Source organism: Lethenteron reissneri, chromosome 43, assembly GCF_015708825.2.
Source record: "Lethenteron reissneri isolate LAM-NWPU_2019-01 chromosome 43, ASM1570882v1, whole genome shotgun sequence".
Classification (NCBI taxonomy): Eukaryota; Metazoa; Chordata; class Hyperoartia; order Petromyzontiformes; family Petromyzontidae; genus Lethenteron; species Lethenteron reissneri.
In genome coordinates, this window is record NC_083821.1 from 6141106 (window position 1) to 6164504 (window position 23399).

General features: G+C 43.5%; 1 protein-coding gene across 1 annotated transcript; it reads right to left on the bottom strand.

The window, feature by feature from the left end:
* Positions 1-5467: 5467 nt before the first annotated feature.
* LOC133353317 (TATA box-binding protein-like 1) lies at positions 5468-22133 on the bottom strand. Its single transcript, XM_061569456.1, has 7 exons — positions 21887-22133; positions 17756-17943; positions 15525-15607; positions 14744-14807; positions 12585-12688; positions 9756-9850; positions 5468-7509 (listed from the first exon to the last, which is right to left on the bottom strand). Exons 2-7 carry the CDS (start codon positions 17894-17896, stop codon positions 7433-7435), a joined length of 564 nt encoding a protein of 187 aa, XP_061425440.1. The 5' UTR covers positions 17897-17943; positions 21887-22133; the 3' UTR covers positions 5468-7432.
* Positions 22134-23399: the final 1266 nt, after the last annotated feature.

Genomic DNA, 23399 nt, shown 5'->3' on the forward strand with positions numbered 1-23399 from the left:
CTTAAATACAAGTTAAGGGGGGAGGAGGGGGGGGGCTTATCTGAATGTGGTAGCCAATGAATGGAACGTGTTGGGGGGGTGGGCGGGGCTAAAAGAGAACAATAGGTGCACACGTTGTTGTTTTACCTGGTGTTGGTTGACAATCCAAATACAAAAAGGAGAGTACTGTTTAACGCTGGGGATGTCAACAATCGGTAAAGTAGAATAGTACCTGTTACATAAGACGGTCCAAAAATGTGTAGTTAAATCTTTTTTGCACGGTTAATAACATCTTTCCAATGATTACTCAGTTTGTACCCATCATCATGGTTGAAATCCAGAGGCGATCACCCATCGTGGCAGCTGAAGCCATGCGTAGTGTACTCATTCAGAGACACTGGTAGGAAGCGTTATCCCTCTTGTTTATTTCGGCTCTCACAGCCATAGAGGATAACTCCATACCGGGTCAGGACAGCCAACATGCTTCCAGACCCACAGCTTGAAGAGGCGAAGACCACGACGACCGCAGCACGACGAGTTTCACTCCCGATGGCAGCAGCCCCGACTGTGAGTCGGAGCTCGCCTTTTATTCTCCCCAGCGTGGCCAGGCTCCACCCTCGGCCACGCCCTCTTCTGGATCCCCCAGAAGGCTCCGGGCTTGGCCCACGAGTTCAACTGGTAGAACGGGCTGCTACCCAGAATTCCATTGTCTACCAATCTCCCAGCGCCACGTGCTACAGTGACTCATTCAATGTCACTACACATAAGTAAACGTTTTAACCCCCCCCCCCACTCCCATACCGCCTCTGTCCACCCAGAAGATTAATGGGTACACGATAGTTAGTCGATCGGTAGGTTGTGTGGTGGGGTAAAGTATGGGTACTCCCACCTCTGTCAAGACATGGAAGAGGAGGCCAAAACACCCTCAAGGGGCCCTCTAGAGCTGCCTCTAGTGACGTCCCTTCTGACTGAACAAGATATTGGAGGGCTGCTCCTTTACCCAGAACCGGCCCTAGACCTTTGGGGGCCCTAAGCAAAATTTGGTTGGAGGCCCCTTTGATGTATGATTTTTTTCACCCACTAGCTAGCAGTGACTCTAGGGGGCCCTCTGCTGGCCACGGGGCCCTTTGCAATTGCAAGGGTCGCTTAGTGGCTGGGCCGGCTCTGCCTTTACCAAATGCCACCTTTTAAACTCGGAGATAATAATCGTGTTAAAATAACAGATCCATTTAAAATAGTTAAATACTTTGTTTGAAATATTGTCATTGCCTGGGCTTCACGATATATTGAAGTCTTCATGGAGAGTCTAACATAGTCTTGATAGGTGAGGCTTGGTAGCGGGTGACGTCAATTAATATGAATCATAATTTCAACTTGTAATGCATCGCACATCATTCATTTACTCTCCAAGAGGAAGAGCGACTCGGAAGCACGAGGAAAAATCGCAGACGAATTGAAGGCAGCAGCCAAGCAGCGAGCCAGCGCCAACAATGCCCCCCTCCCCACCCCCGTATGCTTACACAATGTGGGAGGAAAGCGGATTAAGCACGCAGGTAAAACTCACGCGCGCACACGGGGCACAACGCTACATCCCACACGGATGGAACAGACGGAGCTGGCAGGAGCTGCACTGCCGTCGTCTGGCAGAGCAGGGTAGGGCACCTCAAGGCTCCCCCCACAACGTTTGTGGGATCAACCGAGGCTCACCTCTACGAGTCGTGCATTAACAAGCGTGGATAGGACACCATCGCCAAGCTGAGTAAATTGACTCATTGTTAGGGGGGGGGGGGGGGGGTGCAATCGGTTATCGGCGTTTGAAACATATTTGAATGCATTCCGGGAGTTAATGTTTGAAACGGTCTTTGTGAAGTTTAACGAGCGTATGAATGTGAATTGGCCCCCCTTAAAGAATACGAGATGTGCACCATGATCTGAATTCCTGCATGCGACATTGAGGCCATGGATATGCTAACTGCTGGATTTTCTTTTTTTACGTTATGCCAAATGTGCGGATAGTTAAACGTCCAGGTGATTTCCTGCTCAAATGAGCATTGCAGCAGAGTGCTCTCCTGTTTACAGCCCCTGCATAGCCAGGAGGTAGGACATTCCAAATTCCTGGCTATGAAAATTCATAGCAATCACCACCCCCAACCCCACTCACCCCGAACTGCGAACACTTGGCAAAGCGCCCTCCTGATAAAGAACCAACAGACTCCACCGAGGCAGACTGGCAAACACACACACAAACTCCTGAACAGAACAGTAAGCAGTCTGCCCGTGCGTTTGTGTCTTGACTGCACCGTTGTCGGCAGACGGGAGAGAGTACACACCAGAGGTCGCAAACGGGTTTTGATTCCTTACCCGTACCCGTACCCGGCCGCACCAGGGTCACAAACGGGTACCCGTACCCGGCCGTATCTGATTGCGACCTCTGGGATGAAGCCATGTTGCAGGCGCGGGTGGGTTGATTCTAGGAACTTGAATTGTGAGAAGAGACAAGACGTTGGGAAATGAGTGACAAACAGTTACTCACCAGTGACTCACGGTCTACCCGTACCCGGCCGCACCAGGGTCGCAAACGGCTACCCGTACCCGGCCGGGTACGGGTAGCCAGGTATCGGGTAGGGTACGGGTATCGGGTACCCGGTTGCGACCTCTGGCACACACGAACACGGTCTTGCACGAGCCACATTCACGGGCAAAGAGAGCCACCCCCCACCGGTTAAATGGCAGCAATGCCCCGTTAATGGGGGGCGCCTTGGTGGGCGAGATGTCAACTACCTCGCCTGCTAAATTTCGATTTAAAGCTTTCGTGACTGCAGGGATTCATCTTCTTGGTTCTTTCGGTAAAGTCACGTAGAATGGAAATAATAAAATAATAAAAATAAAACATAATAAAATGTTTTATTTTTCTTATTTTATTATAAATAATATAAAGAAAACATTATAAAATAATGTTTTATTTTTCTTATTTTATTATTTCCATTCTACGTGACTTTACCGAAAGAACCAAGAAGATACCTCGCCTGGTATACAGGACGGCGCGGGTTACGATCCCGACCCTGACGCCTGCTGAATATTTGGAGTTTGCAAGTTCTCTCTCCCTGCGGTCGCGTGGACTGACACTTGCAGCGACGCAGCGCCTACTGCTGCCCAGCAGCAGCAACTGCGGTGGACAGAAAGCGCGCACGCCGTCGAGCATAGACACGGCTGTGTGAGTGTGTGTGCCGGCAGGGCGGAGGAACTGGGGCAAGGGTCACGGTAGATCAGAAGTCCCCAATCCCCGGGCCGCGGGCCGGTATCGGTCCGTGGCCTGTTAGGAACCGCGCCGCACAGCGGCAGGAGGTGAGAGCGGTGAGTCTGCACGTGGCCCACCCCCATTGTTTTATTATTCACCACTTCTATCCGCGTTTCTTTCCCGCAGTGCGCACTTGTCCCAGTCACAGTGTTGGTAAGCCCACAAGCTGCTAACCCCTAGTAGCCAAAATGAGTAACAAACAAAGTCAATTGAGAGCTGTGAAAAAATTGTCTTCCACGAAACCGGTCCCTGGTGCCAACAAGGTTTGAGGACCGCTGAATTAGGGGAGACCTCACAGGGAGGCCCCTGGAACCCTCTGGTGGGTTCGAGAAGGGAGGCGCGGCCAGGGCGGAGCAAGGCCGCGCCGAGGAGAATAAAAGCAGCGGAGAGCTCCGGGCTGTCGGCTCTGGGATCATTGCGCGACGAGGCAGTGATTGGGGCTGTCCCGGTCGACGCCGTCGGTGCAACGCGGCCAGGGTCGTGTCTATGACGGGCTGTACGGCAGCGAGGTCGAGAGAGAGAAATCTGGAGTTGGTGTGGACGGGATAAATAAAGATAGAGGCGGTGCCTCCTTTCAACGACCTCGTCTCCGACGGTTGCGCTTTCGCTACGTTGTCCCCACCTGAAGAAGGGCGCTTGTGTTGCGCCCGAAACGTCGTGATTTAATTTATTTTTCATTTATTTTATACCTATGTGACTTTACCGAAAAAAACCAAAGCGTGCGAGACAACTCAAATACTGGGGGGCCCCACCTGACCAATTGCCGCACCCCCCCCCCCCCGAGCCGATGTCGTCACTGCGCCACTGCAGCAGTGTTCATAAGGAACGCATCGAGCTAAAACGTCGTCTGTAATCTCTGCAATGGGCTTCACGGTGGCAAGATGTTAACTACCTCGCCTGGTATGCAAGGAGGTCGTGGGTTCGCTCCTGACCCTGATGCCTGTTGTACACGTTTGGAGTGAAGCATCATCTCTCCCCGTGGTCGCGTGGATTTTTCTCGGGGTTTTCCCTCCACATTTAGAAACAACACGGCTACATAGCTCAATAAGCATTAACTAGTCAAATTAAAATACAGATAATCGATTATCCGCCGGATTTTCAAAAACGCCAATCACGTAATTATCTAAAACAGCTTATTTTTGCACATTCTTGTATGATATTTAGCTTTTAGGTGTTGGTTCTTAGTGTTTAAAATGTGTAAACTATTTAAAATTGGCATAAACATACCAAAAAATCCTACTTTTAAATGTTACCTATTTATTGTACCGTACTTACCACACGTGCAGTATTTTCATCGTTTACGTTGTATGTAGTGTATAATGTACTGTAAACAATAACACTTAACACTGAAATCAAGCAAAGCTACTTTTTTTTATCACGCTACATGGTGCCGATCGACGGACTGGTTACAGCCTTTGGAACGGTTTTGCCGGTTTCACCGGATCGGCGAGGAACCATCGGATAAAGTTGGTAGCAGCCGAATAATCGACGCTCAACTGTGCTGTAGTTCATAGTTTAAAGTTCCCTCTCGTGCTGCGGAAGTCCGTTAGCGCCCTCGACCCGTAGCTTGGTGGCTCTACAATGCCGCGTCTCCTATACCTGGGCGTGTTCCATGTCAGTCCGAGCTTACCGAAGGAAAAGCCGAATCAGCCAAGATCTCTATCACGAGTTGTTAAGATACAGCAGGCGCACACACACACACGCTTGCAGACGATTAAAACGAACACAGGGTAACGGTAGTAGTGGAATGACCGGTAGTAAAACTACTTTGAACAGCTACACAGCTCCGATGTATATTGCTAATTATTTGGTGGCCATGTATTGGCAACGGTGCACTGATACAATTCACAAAATTCAACACGTTCGTCAATAATTGATGTGTTCTGAAGGATCATTGCCCAGAGCGTCGTCTATCGTTTTATTTTAAGGCAATGTTATTGAAAAAAATGTTACGTCTCTATGTTTTGACAACTCCATTAACTGCAGGAGTTGAAGTAATGAATGTTTCAATCGGACTTCAGCGGCTTTCACAACTCCAATCCTGCGGAATAACGTCCATTCCACCCCTCTCCACATCGACCAACGTATACGAACGTAATGCACGTCATAAAATGAAAGCACAAATTTATTTCCTCAGAACCAGATGTCACCCCAAAGAACGATGCAAGTAAAAAAATCACAATAAGTTGCTACGAAAAAACTAACCACAACTTTATTACAATCCAAGTTAAACTATTATTGTGAACACAGCACAATCGTGTTGGCTGGGCAAAGGGCTGGAGCTGATCCACATGATCATGATCGTAGATCATTAAATAGTTTCAAATGGCCAAGCGTTTGGCATTCATATCAACCGAAACGGATTAGACTCACAATACAACGCATTGAATTGTGCACGTACTAATCGATGTTTGATTTGTATCTGCCAATACCACTGTAGATTCTATAGATTCGCATTGCTTTAGATTCAATGTGCAGCCCCAAGGGCCGAAACGAAAATATTGCTTCGCGAATTTAAATGACCACGGAATTGGTGACATTTCGACGGTGGCAGGAATCGGTGGCAGTTGGTCGTCTCCACAGTCAATGGCAGCGGCGGACGTGCACGGGTTGCCATCATGTTTGACGCTCGCACGCGTGTGAAGGCGGCATTGACCAGGCCCTCTTGCTGAGCTGCAATTCCCAAACCGTAGGAGTTGATGGGGCTGCAAATGTGCTAATCGGTGGCTACAACGGCCGCTCTCATTGCTCACAGGCCGACGCTTAAAATGTAGCTCTTTTAAAGCCACTTTTTTGAGAAAGTGTATTTTCTGTAAGCCATGGAAAATGACGAAACGTGGTGGAGTGTGGGGTTACGAACTCATTTGGTGGGTTGTGTCCTCTCACCTGGGAAGACAGGCGTCAGTGCAACACAACACATGCCGCCTTCATGCGGGAGAGAATAAGAGAGGCTGAAAACTCAAAAGTTCACATTTTAGGCTCCCTGTTTTTACTATCCCTTACCTTTAAGCCAACCTCCGATATCGTTCAGCTGTGCACTGTTAATAAGCACGCAAGCAGATTTTCATGTCCCTTGCTGCTTGACTTTTTAAACCACATCCCTGCAGTGGACTGAATGCTTCACAACATTCGGGACAAGCGCCACCTCGATTTTCTCGTAGAAAAATTTCCCCACCACTGCCAGCCGTTTTTATCCAGATTCCAATGCTGAAAACGTTTCCAGAAAATTAAGCCCCATCAAGATTGAAATAAAGACTTCATCTCCGGACTGAGGACAAATTCCACGACCGGCCGGTATAAATCACATGATATTTCTCTTGTTCCGTATATTTTCTTTGAATAAACTATAACATCTTAGGAGCCCGCTTCTCTGCTGTATCCACAGCCACATTCTGGTTTATCTTGGCCACATCTACCGTATCTCAATGCTTTGATGCTGTGCTGTGGGAGGGGGGGGGGGAACCCACTTCCGGAACAATACGCAACCGAACATGTCACTCCGAATGCTCCGAAGCATTAGGTTATTTTTCGATTCGATAGGGGCCTTCAAAAAGAAGTGTCACGTTACACACCGAAGCGGTTTTGTGTGCGCGTCGCTGAAAATGCAACTTCAAAATTTCAGACTTCTCTTCGCCTTGTGTGAAAGCGCAAAACGACGACGAAATGCTTTTAAAAGACACGGTGGGGGCGAGGTGATTACAATGCAATGAGATACACGTGTTAAGAGGTTAAAACAAAAACAACACAGTACGGCGGCAAATGACAAAAGACTAAAACACCCACAAGCAATGGCTCATTCAGAAATCTAAAACATTTCCCCCACAACCCCTAAAATATGTTTTGTTATTTAACGACGCGAGCAATGCAAGTTATATACTGAATGTAAACCTGTCCTGCTCGTCAGTAAACAGATGTTCATGCTGCTCCGGGGTCACTGCGCAAGTGGTTGCTGGGTTGAACGCCGTTGAAATTTGTCTTCGTAGGGAGAGTTTTGCATTCGCGAGCTGCTTTTGAATATTTCCGTAGCGTGTAATGTCTCGTCGTTATTTCTTCCCTCCGTGCGGTGTTCTAGCGTCTTTGCTTCTCCGTAGTTTTATTTTTGTCACTTTTGTTTCCTCTCCTTTTCATTGCAGGCGAGCGAAAGAGAGACCACAATCACGTGACCTTTCTGCAGGCGCACACCAGCGGGTAGATCTGCTCTATGGCCTGCGCAATCAGGGACACGTTCGGCGCTGTCGGCAAGAAACACAAAAGATCACCGTCACTGATCAAGCATCACGACCACTTCAACGTCACCGTTCACATTCACCCATGTGGTGCCCAATAACAACTTCGCAGTCTATAAACTTTTTACCAGGTAAGACCCACTCAGCTATATAGCTCTTTTTCAGAAGCAACCTGGCCACAAATGATAGCTCAACGAAGTGGCTTATCGCGTGGAAATGTATAGCAGCCAAATACTCTAAAAGCACATTGCTTCTAAATCTGGGGGGAAAAACTGGACGACCCGGAGAAAAATCCACGTGACCATGGGTAGAACAAGCAAACTCCAAATATACAGAAGGCGTCAGGGGTCGGGATGAACCCACGATCTCCTGCATACCAGGCGAGGGAGTTAACATCTCGCCGGCGCGGCACTTTTTTTCAGAAAGTCGCTTTCCGAAGAAGAACGGAAAGTTGCGCATACTTGGAATCGCGTAGAATCGCAGCGGCAGACAGAAAGAGGAACGCACGTGTTAAACACGCCACCTTGACTGTCAAGAAGAGTGGGCTCAGGCGAGACTCGCAACCAAGTCGCAGCCGATGGAGCAAGCGCCTCGAGAGGACGACCACCGTGTATCGACGCTGTTAAGTTGTTAACTTGCAGGGCCGTGAGATGGCGATGGCTTGGAAAAGCCTTGATCCAGGCAGTTGATTTATCGTGGGTGATCATAATAATTGCAACTTGTGATGCGCACAGTATTCGTTCACTCTCAAAGTCACGAGGAACCACAGACAACTACAGACAAGCAGGAAGGCCAGCCACGTGATGAGCCAGAACCAACAATTGCCCAAGTTCTGTGGTCCTTGATATATTAAGGTGTTATCGGCCAATTAATTCGTGTTTATTTGCGGGAAGAATTCATAATAAAGGTTTCTGGGTTAGAACGCGTAACTATATAAACGTCGTAACCTGCCAAACCACGTAAGCAAAACGTGCCAATTCGTTATTACTTCAGCCCACCGGATGTGTGTTGGAGAGTAAATCCACAACATTTGCAATTTGTGGGAAGAAACCGAAGCTTTCGGAGAAAACCCACGCGTGCGAGGGGGGGGGGAGAAACGTTCTATCACATCCTGACTGAGCAGGTGGAGTTCACATTCTTGCTGCACTGCCTTCTCCTGACAAGCCAGGGTATAAAACCTCCTCCCCTAGATGACGCTCTCCCTTGCTGGCAGTTTCAAGTGTAGTTATCGCAACCGTGTTGAACATTATGAAAAGATAAAAGCACGTGAACAATAAACGCCGTCGCAATTGAGCGTGACAAAATCAGAGATGGTTTTGCTCGAACGTGTCAAGGTTAATTCTGAGATTTCGTCTTCCAGAGGCCGGTTTTCTAACCTGGGGTTATACAATGCTTTCGTCAAGCATTTGACAATGGCAATTTGTTAATCACATAGGGTGGCAAATAATAACAACGTTGTAATGTAGAGGAAGAATTAGAGAAAATCACAATCACACAAACGTAGAGGCAAATGGGTCGAATTAAACAAACGGGTCCGTTTTCCCAATTTATTCCAAGTATTATGCTATCAGCACTATGTCAAGAGATGAAGCATCCATTTCGATTTAAAGCTTTCGTGACTGCAGGGATTCATCTTCTTGGTTCTTTCGGTAAAGTCACGTAGAAGGAAAATAATAAAATAATAAAAATAAAACATAATAAAATAATTCTCATGACGTTTCGGCCACAACGCAAGCAGCCGTCCTCAGGTGAAGACCTGGTCTGTCAGACGCTGTCTCCCCGACAGACCTGGACTTCACCTGAGGACGGATGCTTGCGTTGTGGCCGAAACGTCATGAGAATTATTTTATAATGTTTTATTTTTATTATTTTATTATTTTCCTTCTACGTGACTTTACCGAAAGAACCAAGAAGATGAAGCATCCAATCAGAAATCTCGGAGAAGTGCACTCCGTGTGTCAGATAATGGTCACGGATGAAATTTTTTACAGGATCTCTCCATAAAGAGCCTTAAAAGTAGCCTTGTAATCCAACTGGGACACACGTGTACACACATACACATGGCATCTCTATCTCTGACTCAAAACCCATTATGTCACACGTTACCAATCAGCAGGCGCATGCAGTGTGTAACGGCCATCTATACATGAACGTGGGGGGTTGGAAGGTATTGGAATGCGTGCCGCTGTGGAACGCGAGGAAAGGGTGCTTTCAAGCGACGACAGAGACGCTTTGCAAGCACGGAGCGGTACCTGTGAGTGTGATGCTGCCCGTTGAAAAGATCTGCAGCGTGGCCGACAAGGACTTTATCTTGTATGTTGCGGCTGGGTGCAGCTCCGGCTCATAGCTATGGGTCACACACGAGACAACAAAGGGACCTGTCACGTTGTTGTCGAGTGGTTCCGAGTCCGTAAAACTAACGGCGGTGGTCCATATCAACTGAGGTCAAGCTGCAGGTGAGATAATTCGGACGTGAATTGCCCACTGCTCCACCTAGGCGTAAAAATGTGTCTTCATGTCCAGGGAATTTAATTATATAGAAAAATGTGTCCGGCATGGTTGCTCATGACGTCAACAAAATACCCACCGTAAACATTTGTTAATATATATTTGCATTTTACGTGAGTGTATATAACTATAAAAAATGAAAGTGTGAAATTTCGATTTAAAGCTTTCGTGACTGCAGGGATTCATCTTCTTGGTTCTTTCGGTAAAGTCATGTAGAAGGGAAATAATAAAATAATAAAAATAAAACAAAGTAATTTTCGTCTTGACAATTATTTTATTGTTTTATTTTTATTATTTTATTATTTTCCTTCTACGTGACTTTACCGAAAGAACCAAGAAAAATGAAAGTGTGGTTGAAGAAGCCCCTCTTGACACTCAAGTCAGTGTGGCAAGCTAACGAGCAGAGCGGAGAAGGTCAACGCAGGCAGCTATTACAATAAAACCCCATGCAATGTTGAAGGTTTACCAAACACACACAGCCTGCTGTAACACAGCACATCGCACAAGATTCACCCTCGAGGTCAGGGGTAGGCAACCTTTCGAAGAAGAAGAGCCATTTTTTAAAATGTATTGACCAAAATAGTTCGAGAGCCTCATCAAACGCAGAGCTACTTGTACACAAACACAGCAGCAGGTGACAAACACATTCTGACTTAAATAAACAAAATTAAATAGGGTGATGGAATAAACTGCATCTATTTAGTTTCGATTTAAAGCTTTCGTGACTGCAGGGATTCATATTCTTGGTTCTTTCGGTAAAGTCACGTAGAAGGGAAGTAATAAAATAATAAAAATAAAACATAAAATAATTCTCACGACGTTTCGGCCACAACTTCCCTTCTACGTGACTTTACCGAAAGAACCAAGAAGATCTATTTAGTTTTTGCCCCCCTTCCTTATTCTTTAACAATATAGTTTGACCGTGCATGTTGTTGTCACCAAGGCAATCCACAGTGTCCCATCCCATTAAAGAGCCCACCACACGCGGCTCCAGAGAGGCACGGTGGCCGAACCCTGGGGCTAGGTTTCATGTTTCCTCTGAATGAGTGCAGTCCCGTCCACGTGATACCCCCACCGAGTGTCATGCTAATGCAATGGGTCAGCCATGTTGTCGAGCTTAAGACGCCCCGTAAATTAAACCTTGCGAGCAATACGGGTAGTATATATAACCACGACCTCTCTGCTGATTTGTTTGAAGCTTGCTACGCTCTTCATGCAGTCTCAAAGTAGTAGTTCCTGTATTTTTCAAAAACACCTCGTTTTGTAACATCCACGATTTGATACATGTATCGCGAGTGCAGGCATTTACTTCATAACGAGTGACCAAATTCGACGGAGAGACCAGACAATCGTCTTTCTAACGGGCCAAATTCAATATTAATCGTAAGACATATATGGAAGACCCAAAGAATATAAGACATATACTTGACTCAATTGAGATTCACTGTATCAGATAGCTATATACAACAAGAAGTTGTTTCTTCATGACCAGTAATTAAAAACGGCAATGTTTAGTGTAATTCCAGCTTATAATACGATAATGCACGTACAGTAATACCCCGGTTTACCATCGGGGATGCGTTCCTGAAAGGCGTGGTGATGAATTCTAGATTTGAAGCTTTCGTGACTGCAAGGATTCATACTCTTAGGTTTTTTCGGTAAAGTCACGTAGGTAAAAAATAATAAAATTAAAATTAATAAAAGTAATAATAAAAATAAAATAATAAATGACGACGTTTCGGAGGCAACACAAGTCTCCGTCATCAGGTGGGACCGTCACAGCTAAATTTACTTGCGTTGCCTCCGAAACGTCGTGATTTATTATTTTAATTTTATTATTACTTTTATTAATTTTATTGTTTTTTACCTACGTGACTTTACCGAAAAAACCTAAGAGCGGTGATGAATGTCGAAACATCAATCAACGCGATTCACAGGGCAGCTGGAAGAGAATGCCGAGGTGACGGATACGAGAAAGGATGGACGATGCTGTCAGCGACGTGATCGTGGGTGGAGGCGACGCAAATCAGGTAGCGGTATTCATAAAGTGACGATGTGTTTGCGAAACCACGTAAGAGTGGGGGAGACGTAAATGTGGGTCTTACTGTGCTAATCACAATCCAACAGCAGCATACCTATCTTCTTGGTTCTTTCGGTAAAGTCACGTAGAAGGGAAATAATACAATAAAATAAAAAACATAATAAAATAATTCTCACGGCGTTTCGGCCACAACGCAAGCAGCCGTCCTCAGGTGAAGAATAGGTCTGTCGGAAAAACTGTCTGAATACATTCATTCAGACACTGTCTTTCCGACAGACCTGTGAATTCATTCAGACACTGTCTTTCCGACAGACCTGTTTTTCACCTGAGGACAGCTGCTTGCGTTGTGGCCGAAACGTCGTGAAAATTATTGTATGTTTTTATTTTATTTATTTATTTTATTTTATTATTTCCCTTCTACGTGACTTTACCGAAAGAACCAAGAAGATGAATCCCTGCAGTCACGAAAGCTTTAAATCGAAATTTAACAGCATACCAGTTAGTCAATCACGTGACCATGCATAGGAAGCACCTGGCTATTGGTCGATGCGTTTTGGTGAAGTCCACAAGACGGATCTCAAAAGGCATGGAGCAGACGGCCAGCACATTCACCACCTTGAAGGCGCAGAATCGGACCTGTGTTGAAAACAAACAGAAGCATCAACAGCGCAGCCTAAGCAATATATAAAATTACAAGTCGATAAAATAACAAGTCGTGGAGTTACATCTCACAGGAAGGTCCGATACAAAAAACAAACACCTCCTGTAGACATTTAAATTTCATTTTGTTTACGCACGTGACTACTCAAGAGACCAGGATAGTCTCGTTTGCAAGAGGTCACCAAAACGACAAAGTAAAACAAATAAAATCACGTACCGCACTGAAAACAAGTAAACCCGTAAAAACAAAGTTTTTCACTCTAAATCCTTTATATGCGTGGCGGCTAGAGTTCTCTCGTTCTCTGGCTTGAGATGGCTGCAATCTATGGGTCAGATGATTGTCTGCCAGTATTAAGCAATTGGTAATTAAATATTTAATTTGTTTTCCCTAAACAGTGTAAAATTTTGGAAAAAAATTTCACGAAAATTAATTGTCACGCACAACGAGTCTGTGTGGAAAATGTCAGCTCGATTGGATCACGGGAAGTGGGTTAAAAAACGACCGAAAGATTTGCACGGTCCTAAGCAAGCAAGCATGCACGCGAACTTAATATAAAGGATTTAAAAATAGAAATCAGTGCAATAGTCAACTGTGTCACGGTAGAAATCCCAAACATTGCACGAACATAAATAAATGTTGAATAATAAATCCCCTTCAGCACAAGCCAGCTAGAGCAGATCACTTCCAAACTGATCATAGTACAATTACAAATCAATCTACATAAACATATAACAGAAAAAGGGTGACCATTATACTAAAATGTGAACAGTAATGGATGCGTGTCAAAGATATTAACATATTCTTAGGTTTATTTGGTAAAGTCACGTAGGTAAAAAATTTTAATTAATAAAAGTAAAATAAAAATAAAATAAAAATCACGACGTTTCGAAGGCAACACAAGCTTCTGTCTTCAGGTGGAACCGTTCCACCTGAAGACGGAGAAATAAAAATAAAATAAAAATCACGACGTTTCGGAGGCAACACAAGCTTCCGTCTTCAGGTGAAACGATTTTTATTTTATTTCTATTTTAATTTTATTAATTTAAATTTTTTACCTATGTGACTTTACCAAAAAAACCTAAGAATATGAATCCTTGCAGTCACGAAAGCTTCAAATCTAGAAAGATGTTAACTTGTAAATACAAAGAAGTTAACCGACGCTGCATGCTATGCCCGAGGCTGTCCAATATGAGCTGAAAGCTTCATTGATGAGCAAAAACACTTAAAAGTTACGACCGAGTGTGCTGCCATGGCATTGAAGAGATATTACCGCCAGAAACGGTGTGAAACGGTGTGTTAACATGACATCACTACCGTGCTATGGAATGCCTGACTGGAGTTTGACACATTTTCCCCCCCCGCTAATTCCATCACCATTATTTGGAGTCGGAGTCAAGTCCTGATTCTTTTACGTGTCATTTGTACTCTCAATTCAGTGCATTACCACCAATCTAACATTTGTATAGGATCTTCAAATAATTAGCAAAGTTGTAATTAGTCACTTCTTAAACGTGTGATTGTATGCATTTATCTGCGTGCAAGAATTTACTTTAATCAATGAATTAGTGTTGTTGGCATGGGATGCCGACGAACCAGAGCTGTTTGTTGTTTGGCTTAAACGTTCCATTATCAATGCAATTATTCAGCACACAGTTATGACGAATTATCACAGCCTGAATGCCAGGGCTATTGATGAAAAGAAAACTACCTTTTAAATCATATTTTAAATCATATTTCCTTGAGTGTTTGAAAATTGATTTCGCTGGGCATACAGACTGAAAACCATGTGGATTTGGAAGAAAAAAACCAACACTTCAGTAAATTGCGAGATCACGATTCTGGCTTACACAAGCTGCAGAGAAAGACTTTAGTTTTATTGGACAAGAAGGAGATGCAAAGGAGTGTACATAACACGACCTTTAAACGAGATGGAAGCCAGCGTCCTCTCGTTTGAATAACCTTCTGCAAGCGCACACTAAGAATACTCAGGACAGCGTTTCCTGCGGGAAAGTTTAACGCGAGTTCCGCACCTTGAAGCCCAGCTTTTGTAAACATCGGGCGCACCTCCGCGCCCCAATCTTCGCGTCCTCTTCACTGCACGGGGAGGGGGGGGGGGGGAGGAAATGGAAGTCAGCCTTAGCGTCACAACGGCAAAACCATTCGCGTGCGCGCGTGTGAAAACCGCGGGCCGATCTCTCTCCATAACTCCCATCTTGCGTAAGTGGTGTCCAACCCTCATTCTGGAACTGCAAAGGAAATACTAACCCAGCCATTGGTTGAGGGTGAATTTTGCCCACACATATACCGTGCGATTCCTCATGCAACTCTGGCTTGAGGATGGAAACTTTCAGGAGATGTGTTATTTAAGATACAGCGGGTATTTGAACCAAAGGTGATGAGGCAATTATAAAATCTATGGCAACCGCCATGCATTTCTACTCCTGCTAGATAAATGCAATAGATAAGATAAGGTGGCAGCCAAAGGGTTTTAATAATGAGATATCAGACACAGGCACAATCACACCATTACGTCTTAATTAAGCAAACAAAGCAACCTCTGACATCAATTTACTTACTCTGTTGTGCAATTGGCACTCAGATGTTGAAAATAATTCCGTCATCAAGGAAACTCAATTGTTTCCAGTGACACATTCTCAAATTATTTGGCAGCCACCAACATCTATATTAAAAACACTGCTGCATGCGCCTATGCTTTATTGAGGACGCAGGACTTGACCAAGTTTCCCTCACGTGGTGTGTAATACACATTTTCATATCAGCTGTCCTGCGTTTGAATAAACACACTCCTACCTTGTGGCTCCCGTGCAGATGACCTTCCCTGAAGACCAGATGGTCGACGTGATTCGAGGTCGTCTCAGCTTCATGAGCACCTTCTGTTGTGCACAGTCGGGGTTTGCACGCACACACAAACGGTCATGCCAGGCCCCACTGTGACCAAGACAAATGTGGCAGCACAGGTTTCGCAGAGGTCACACAAAGGGCATAGCTGCCAGGATTAAAGCGAGTCTCATGCAAAACACTAACATTATATTCTTTAAATTTTGATTTAAAGCTTTCGTGACTGCAGGGATTCATCTTCTTGGTTCTTTCGGTAAAGTCACGTAGAAGGGAAGTAATAAAATAATAAAAATTATTTTATTATGTTTTCTTTTTATTATTTTATTACTTCCCTTCTACGTGACTTTACCGAAAGAACCAAGAAGATTATATTCTTTACCGAAAGACCTAAAGAATATGAATTCCTGCAGTTACGAAAGCTTTAAGTCACTACCATTATATATTTAAAAAAAAAATGTTGTGATACTGCATTGGCAATGGTGCATAAGACAAATAACCAAAACTCACATTCATAAGTAACACTACCCCAAAGGAAACTGTGTATAAATAGGCAACATTTTAGTCAGTGGCCATTCTTAATAGGATATGTGCTATGGGCAATGGACCTTTAACAATGTCATCGTATATGCGTCACGAAGTGATGACCATTGTCTGAAACGTCACGTATTGCATCTTTTTCGGGCAGCGTTATTGAGGATTTTGTTGAGTTTTACCATTGCTCTACTGCTCCAATTTGAAAAATACTTTACGCAGACCGAAACGTCGCTACAATTAATGCTGTATACATTGCAGTGCATACACGTATTGATGGAAAATGTTACATTCATCATGATGTAAACCTATTTGAAGCATATATGCACCGCAAATTTTATCCCATTATGTATGTATAGTATTAAAACATTTTTTTATAAATAAAGCCCTATTTTGTATAATTCCCATGCAAATAACAGATTACTACTGCTAAATATAAAGTTTATTTGGCCACAATGCAAGTTCCTTTGGCCACAATATTGCTCTACAACCAAGCCTGGGCATAACGGCACATGGTTAGGATATGGCAGTACAGAAAGTAGGTTTGTGAACCTGCCCATGCACACATGTTATTGTTATGTCTTCATTTCAACAGGTTTTCTTAAGGCAAATTCAGTTTCTTCCCAAATGCAAAATATCCTTATCAAGGAAACCAGCCCAATACAGGACCCTGTGGTAAAATATCCTGGCTAATAGTGATGCGACAATTAATCAATGAATATTATTTGACACATGCAAGTGAGAAATTAGTACAAAGATTAATGAAAATTACATGAAAATTCAAAGCTAATGTTCTTTTTTTATCTAATGAGTCGAACAATACTGTATGCAATAAAACATGATAATTAATATTGGATGAGAAATGATTGATTCCTAAATCAGAACATCACCCAGAATCATGAAAATTCAGCGTTTGTAGTTCAACGAAATTTATTTTTTTATTTTGCCACAAAGGCCCACTGAGCTATTTGCTTTTTTTCAAAAGTGACCTGGCCACAAATGATAGCTCAACGAAGTGGCTTATTGTGTAGAAATGTATAGCAACCAAAAACTCTAAACGCATGTTTCTAAATATGGAGTGAAAACCCGGAGGACCCGGAGAAAAATCCACGCGACCACAGGGAGAAATGCAAACTCCAAATATACAGGTGTCAAGGTCGGGATTGAACCCACGACCTCCTGCATGCCAGGCGAGGGAGTTAACATCTCGCCACCTGATAATTGGTTCTTTACCCTTCTATCTGGCAACAAAACTGACACCTTTTTACAAGGAGTCATGTTTGCATAGACCGCAATACCTGCAGTCATAAATACAAACAAAAGACATAACTCTGATAATGTGCACTGTCCTTGAAGTTGATTGGTCCACACCCGAGACAGCTTTCCTTCGAGCCTAGTCTCACATGGGTTGGACCAGAAGACGCCAAAAGGCGCACAACTCAAAGACAATGCACCATCAGAGTATGAGAGCTCGGGGCAAACATCTACACTATGGGGACCTCATTTGCCAGTAAAAATATGATAATTGGTTCTTTACCCTTCTATCTGGCAACAAAACTGACACCTCTTGCAAAAACTACATAAGACTACATAAGACGTCACCCCGACTGAATGTGCACAAGACTGATGGAACCCATGGCGTGTGCTCTCACCCCTTCGTCGCGCTTGTACATGACATTGGCTCCCTCCAGGGCGATGTGCCTCAGGTCGAGGTGGCAGCGCGTGCGGAACACGCACACCACGTTGGTGATGAGGATGTCGAGAGACAAGGGCTCCCCGCCAGGGGCGTCCATGGTGTCGCGACGTACCCAGGTGCTGCAAGCGTCGCTCGCTGTGTCAGCTACGGCGGGCGAGAGAGGCCATTGATTACCGTGGTGGACTCAGACAAGTAAACTGGGTTCATCAGAATGAACCGATTAATTAGCAATTTCGTTACTCAACCCATCGGTGGCACGGCCTTCTGGGAGTGCATAATCTCAGCAGCATTAATTCAGCGCAAGCAAATTTGGACCAGTTTGAACATACAAGTGTCATCAGTCGTCAGGCTCACTTGAATCAATGACGACGAACTGCCAGACGCCAGAGACAGCGACGACCCTCTCTTTAAATAAAGAGTTAAATGCTAAATTATACAATACATATAACGATTAGCATGGTAGACTACGTATGGTGCGAAAGAAGTTTAACATACGTAAAACTGAAAATACTGTTATCGTTTGTACCGCGTGTTGTTCAGAATTGTCCGATGTTTCGATATACGTGCCTACGTTCCTAAATAAACCCTCAGCATGTGAAGCGAAAAGTCGGGCATCATGCTGAACAAGACGCGATTCAACTCGAAGCCACAAGCCCGAACTAAACATCTCAACCACGAAAACTTATGCAGTAGAATCATGAGTGATCTGAGTATCTTTGCAGTATCCAGTGAGAAACACTGAAGCATCCCCAATGCATTTCACCTTTCAACTGTGGAAATTAATTGCACATGGCAACTAATGGGTACATATTTTACTGGGCAGACTGAATACCAATGTACAGACAGCAGTAGACAGCATTAGCCTGCATGTGATTTCCTCCTTATTTATTGGAAATATTTAACACAAGAAATCCCCTGTGAGATGAAAAATCTAATTTTCGCAGGTATCTTGAGAGTAATCAGTAGAGAAAGCAGCAGCATTGGATACCAAACGCACAATTACAATTGTGTAAAACTCGCAAAATGAGAAAAATATATACGCAACATTATTCACAGAATATGTAAAGCCATGAAAGTTTGCGCAAGAAAAATTTGACGGTAAAACGTGGTTTATTATGTTGCAGATGTCAGGAGCTAAGCTGTGTGTAGCTCTATATAGATGGTGTGATGTTCAGTAGTCATCTTATACTTACATTTTGAAATACTATTTACTTTGACAATGTTGAAATTCTGAACCTAGTTAATGAGCGAGCTCATCAAATGGGTAATGGTTTAGCAAGTCATACCTTTCACTTGATATTGAGTCACGATCGCTGGTAAGAACGAATCTGGGACAATGTTTCACACTTCACCCCACTGCATATTTGTGTTGAAGCCCTGCCCTCTTAAAACCTCATGGGCTAAAAGGCAGCCACCTGCTCCGTCTGTTGATTAATTGAGTGAAAGCAGTCAAGGGATCACTATCGTCTAGTTTTAACGCTGCGCTCATCGTGATGGTGAGCAGCAGAGAAGCCATAAAGATATGCTGCTGTATGTCCGAAGGAGATCAGGGACCTATCGGATGGTGTTTGTGAAAAACCTGCCCCAACTGTCTTAACAGAACCCACTCTCTCCCACTCAGCATTTCCATCCCTGCCTGCCTCGTTCCACACGCCTCCTCCCATTACCATCTCCCCACTTCACCACACTTCTGCGTATGATATCAAGTTGATTCCGACATTGATATTTATTTCAGGGATTCTCTTTAAATGATTGCTGTTTCTGCAATCTTTAGAGACGTGTCATCTGTATAAAATAATTTGTTAAACAATATTAAATATAAAGATTATCTTTACCTAACCAGGTGTGATTCCATTGAGATACATAATAGGCAGATGTGGGTTAAATGGTGAATGCAAATACATGGATATCGCATTAAATCTACCAGATTTTTCTCATGGCCACATATTTTAGTGTGATATTCAACTTTAAACCTAGTCACTTTTGCTCTTGCTTTTAAAACAAGTGGAGGAGCTGCCTAATTAAAATGCTGCTGGGATACCAAAGAATACGGGATATATTTGTTCAGAATGCTCATCGCCAGATTGATGTAAACAATCTAATTTAGTAATCTTGGTAACGACACGAGACTCAATAAAGGCACTTTCCAGTTTGTGCAAAATGTTTTAAGTTATTGGTTAAACATCCCAATGCAGAACCTGATTGAAGAAATCTAACAGACTGTCAGTATTTCCTGGATAAACGTGGCATTATTTATTTTGAGTTATCCAGTCGTAAGTGCTATAAACTATGTACTTTGTTCTGGATAACACTCATATAACCATTGCTTGAGCATCGTTCCTTCAGCTAATGCCACATTACAAACAACACAAACTCATCTGAGAAGGAACGGTAAAAATGCCTTATTCGTATGAAATTACTGTGATGGAAAAGTGGGACGTTTCCACAACATAAACATATCCACAATGTGTGTTCCTTCATTGACTTATGGAAATTGCGGCAATGGTGCAAAAATGAAAAGGGTCTCATTTATGCATGCATTTTGCACCCATCATACGCTAGAATATTTATGAAGACACGTGTGGAGAAGTGTGGTACATGTGGTCTTGTGGTGTAAATGATATTGTAACGTGAACCCATGAGTAAGCTGTCAATCAGTAAGATAGGTTCAACGGCATTTATTACCTTCGAAGCGCTGGACTATAATATTGTATGCTATTATACAAGGCCGTAAACTCGTTGCTGTACTTTCATTCTCATTGACAGTTTAAGACATCGTCCTATCAACGAAAATACACATTCAGATGTGCACATGACTAATATTAAAGATGGAACCGAATAAACATATCTCTGATCTGGTTGAGAAAACTCTTAAGTTCAGTTTTACAAATGCACGCCAATCTTCTTTTGTTAAAATTTGTATTTCATCATTTTCATTGTGGTCCTCCTTCAATAACTATCCCAGGAATAGATATTCAGTTTGTTTTTAGCTGTGTCCCCGCGATTCAAATCACATAGTTTGAAAAACAAGTTGTACGTGACTTAGTTATGAGCCAACATATCTTGAACTCAATTGTGCAGTGTTGTTTAAGTATTTTTTACATTTGCAGTTCAATGTTTCATTGGTAAAGCTGATCGACAAACATTTCCTACATTAATTTTTATGTCCATTTTTCCAATCCAATTTTCATAAAACCTCGTCAATGTGAATAACCTCGGCAAAAACACGTCTTCATGTCCGACTGCGCGTAAAATATTGTTTTAATTTACATTAACAAATGTTAATTATATCCAATATAAAAACCCATTGAACATTTTCACATCAAATTCCTACGACTACTCAATAGGGGGTCACTAATGACTCGCAAGATCGCATTGAACTGCCTCTATGGACTCCGTGACCCATTTAATGTCCATTGAAGCTGTACTGTCTAACAAAAAACATTCCTATGATAAGCAATCATCGTGAAAATATGTAAATATCCCAATTACAGTCGCTGTTCTTTAATCTCGCACAGCTGTTTGTTCCTCTGCCCTGGCCAGTGGTGGAAATTCCACATTCCCGTGACGGGGCCAATTTGACTATTGTACGACCGCGACTGTACTTACCCACATCTACTTAATGCCCATTACTAAGTATATAATTTTAACCGTGAATCATATTAGAAGCAGCGATTCATCCGTTATTAATTGTGATTCAAGCATTTAGTAATTTGGCTTACGCGGGCTATGACAATTCCACACCCCGACGACGGAGCCTCTTGGTAAGCAACACAAACACCGACTCCCAACACACCTACATCCAAAACATTCACACGATTCACACCGTACGGTCGCATAGTCTCAACACCACAAGCAATGAAGCTAAAGTTGTTCGCTATTCTGACCGGTTACATGCACCGCCGTCGCCGCCACAGTGAAGGCCTCACCAGAGACGCCGCTTAACACAAACAAATCTCCACCCCCCTCCCACCTCAAGCAACGCCATCAAAACGTTGCTAGAACCCTTAAAACGACCACAACTCAGCACGCGAAGTAACGAAGAGTCGATTAATGAAGCGTCGCCGCTATCGTGTCTCCAACTCACCGCTCCTCTGAGGCCTGGTAGGTTGCCAATGGTCGGCGAGTGGTGGTGGTGATAGAGGTGGTCGATACGCCAGAAGCAATTGACGGGATCGGCTGGCAGGGCCGTGTTTAGTGTGTTTGTGGCGTTTGTTGTTGCTGCTGTTGTTGTTGTTGTTTATTATTTGCGATGTTTGTGTCCAATTCTGCGCGTCGCTTTAACTCGCGTTGAGGCTTTTCTCTGGGCGACGGCCCCCCGCCGCCTTCACTTCCGGGGCAACGGCGGCTTCTACGGTGGCTGCGGGGGCACTCGCATTGGGCGTTTGGTAAATCAGGCTGAATGTGCTGAGTGCTTCAAAAACATGTTAGCACTTTTTTTGTATGGGACTTTTGTTTTTAATGGGAAAAGAACGGATAATAATACTTTAACATGATAACAAATGTATGTTAATAGCTTCAAAAATTCACAAAGTGACTTGTTCGTCATCATTGTCAACACAGGCCTGGAATCTTCTCCAGGTGGTCTCGAGAGCCTGGAGGAGGCACATTTTGTGGCATTGTTGCACATTTTGTGGCATTGTTGCAAATTCTCAGAAGTGTAAAAAAATGTGTAAGCAACCTGTATATGGAGGGTGGTTTAACACGTAGGCTTTCGAGACCAATATCATCCATATTTTAGTTTTTTTGTTAGATCGCGTAAATATAAAAACAGGATTTCTCCACAAATCTGGCTGTCGCCTGATGATGCTGGTTGTAATTACTGGTGAAACGTCGTACTCCGATTATAAATGTTGTGGATTTGCTCTCCAACACACCGGTGTGCTGTACTAGTGACGAATTGGCACGTTATGTTTACGTGACAACCCTTACGAATTGTTTGTGTCGGGTGGTGGCGGGTTTAACGACACATTTATATATTTACGCGATCTAACCCAAAAAACCCAATATTATGGATATATACAGAGTATCCGAAAAATGAATATATGCGTTAATCGACTTGTAAGTTTTAGTTTATTTAAATGTGTTATGGTATTTACGAGATAGTCTCGAGTTATTTTTTTACTTAAAACTTTCGTGACTGCAGGAATTCATATTCTTGGTTCTTTCGGTAAAGTCACGTAAACAAAAAAAAATAAAAGCAAAAAACCCACGACGTTTCGATCGCAACACAAGCGGTCTTCTTCCCACCAATTCATGAAATGGCTATATCAATAGTTTAGCTTAAGAAGGCATCAAATAAGCTTGGTTTGCTTTTCCTTGACAAAGCCTTGTTTAAATTTCGATTTAAAGCTTTCGTGACTGCAGGGATTCAAAATATTACATAATAAAATATGTATTTCTATTATTTTTTATTTCCATTCTACGTGACTTTACCGAAAGAACCAAGAAGATAAAGCCTTGTTTATCTGTGAACAATTATTCATGTAAAAGTAACTTCCTGCTCAAATGAGCATTGAGGCAGTGCCAACTCCTGTCCACAGCCCTCAACCGCTTGTGGAAGTTCCTCGTTCCTATGGCGGGACGAGAACATTATTACT

Bases quoted from the DNA above. Each gene is read 5' to 3' on its own strand.
- LOC133353317 (XM_061569456.1), bottom strand. From the start codon at position 17,896: ATGGACGCCCCTGGCGGGGAGCCCTTGTCTCTCGACATCCTCATCACC. The intron at 14,808-15,524 runs GTAGGAGTGTGT...CTCCCCGTGCAG, and splicing joins ATCTGCACGGGAGCCACAAG to TGAAGAGGACGCGAAGATTG. The intron at 7,510-9,755 runs GTACCGCTCCGT...TCTTGCCGACAG, and splicing joins GGGCAGCATCACACTCACAG to CGCCGAACGTGTCCCTGATT.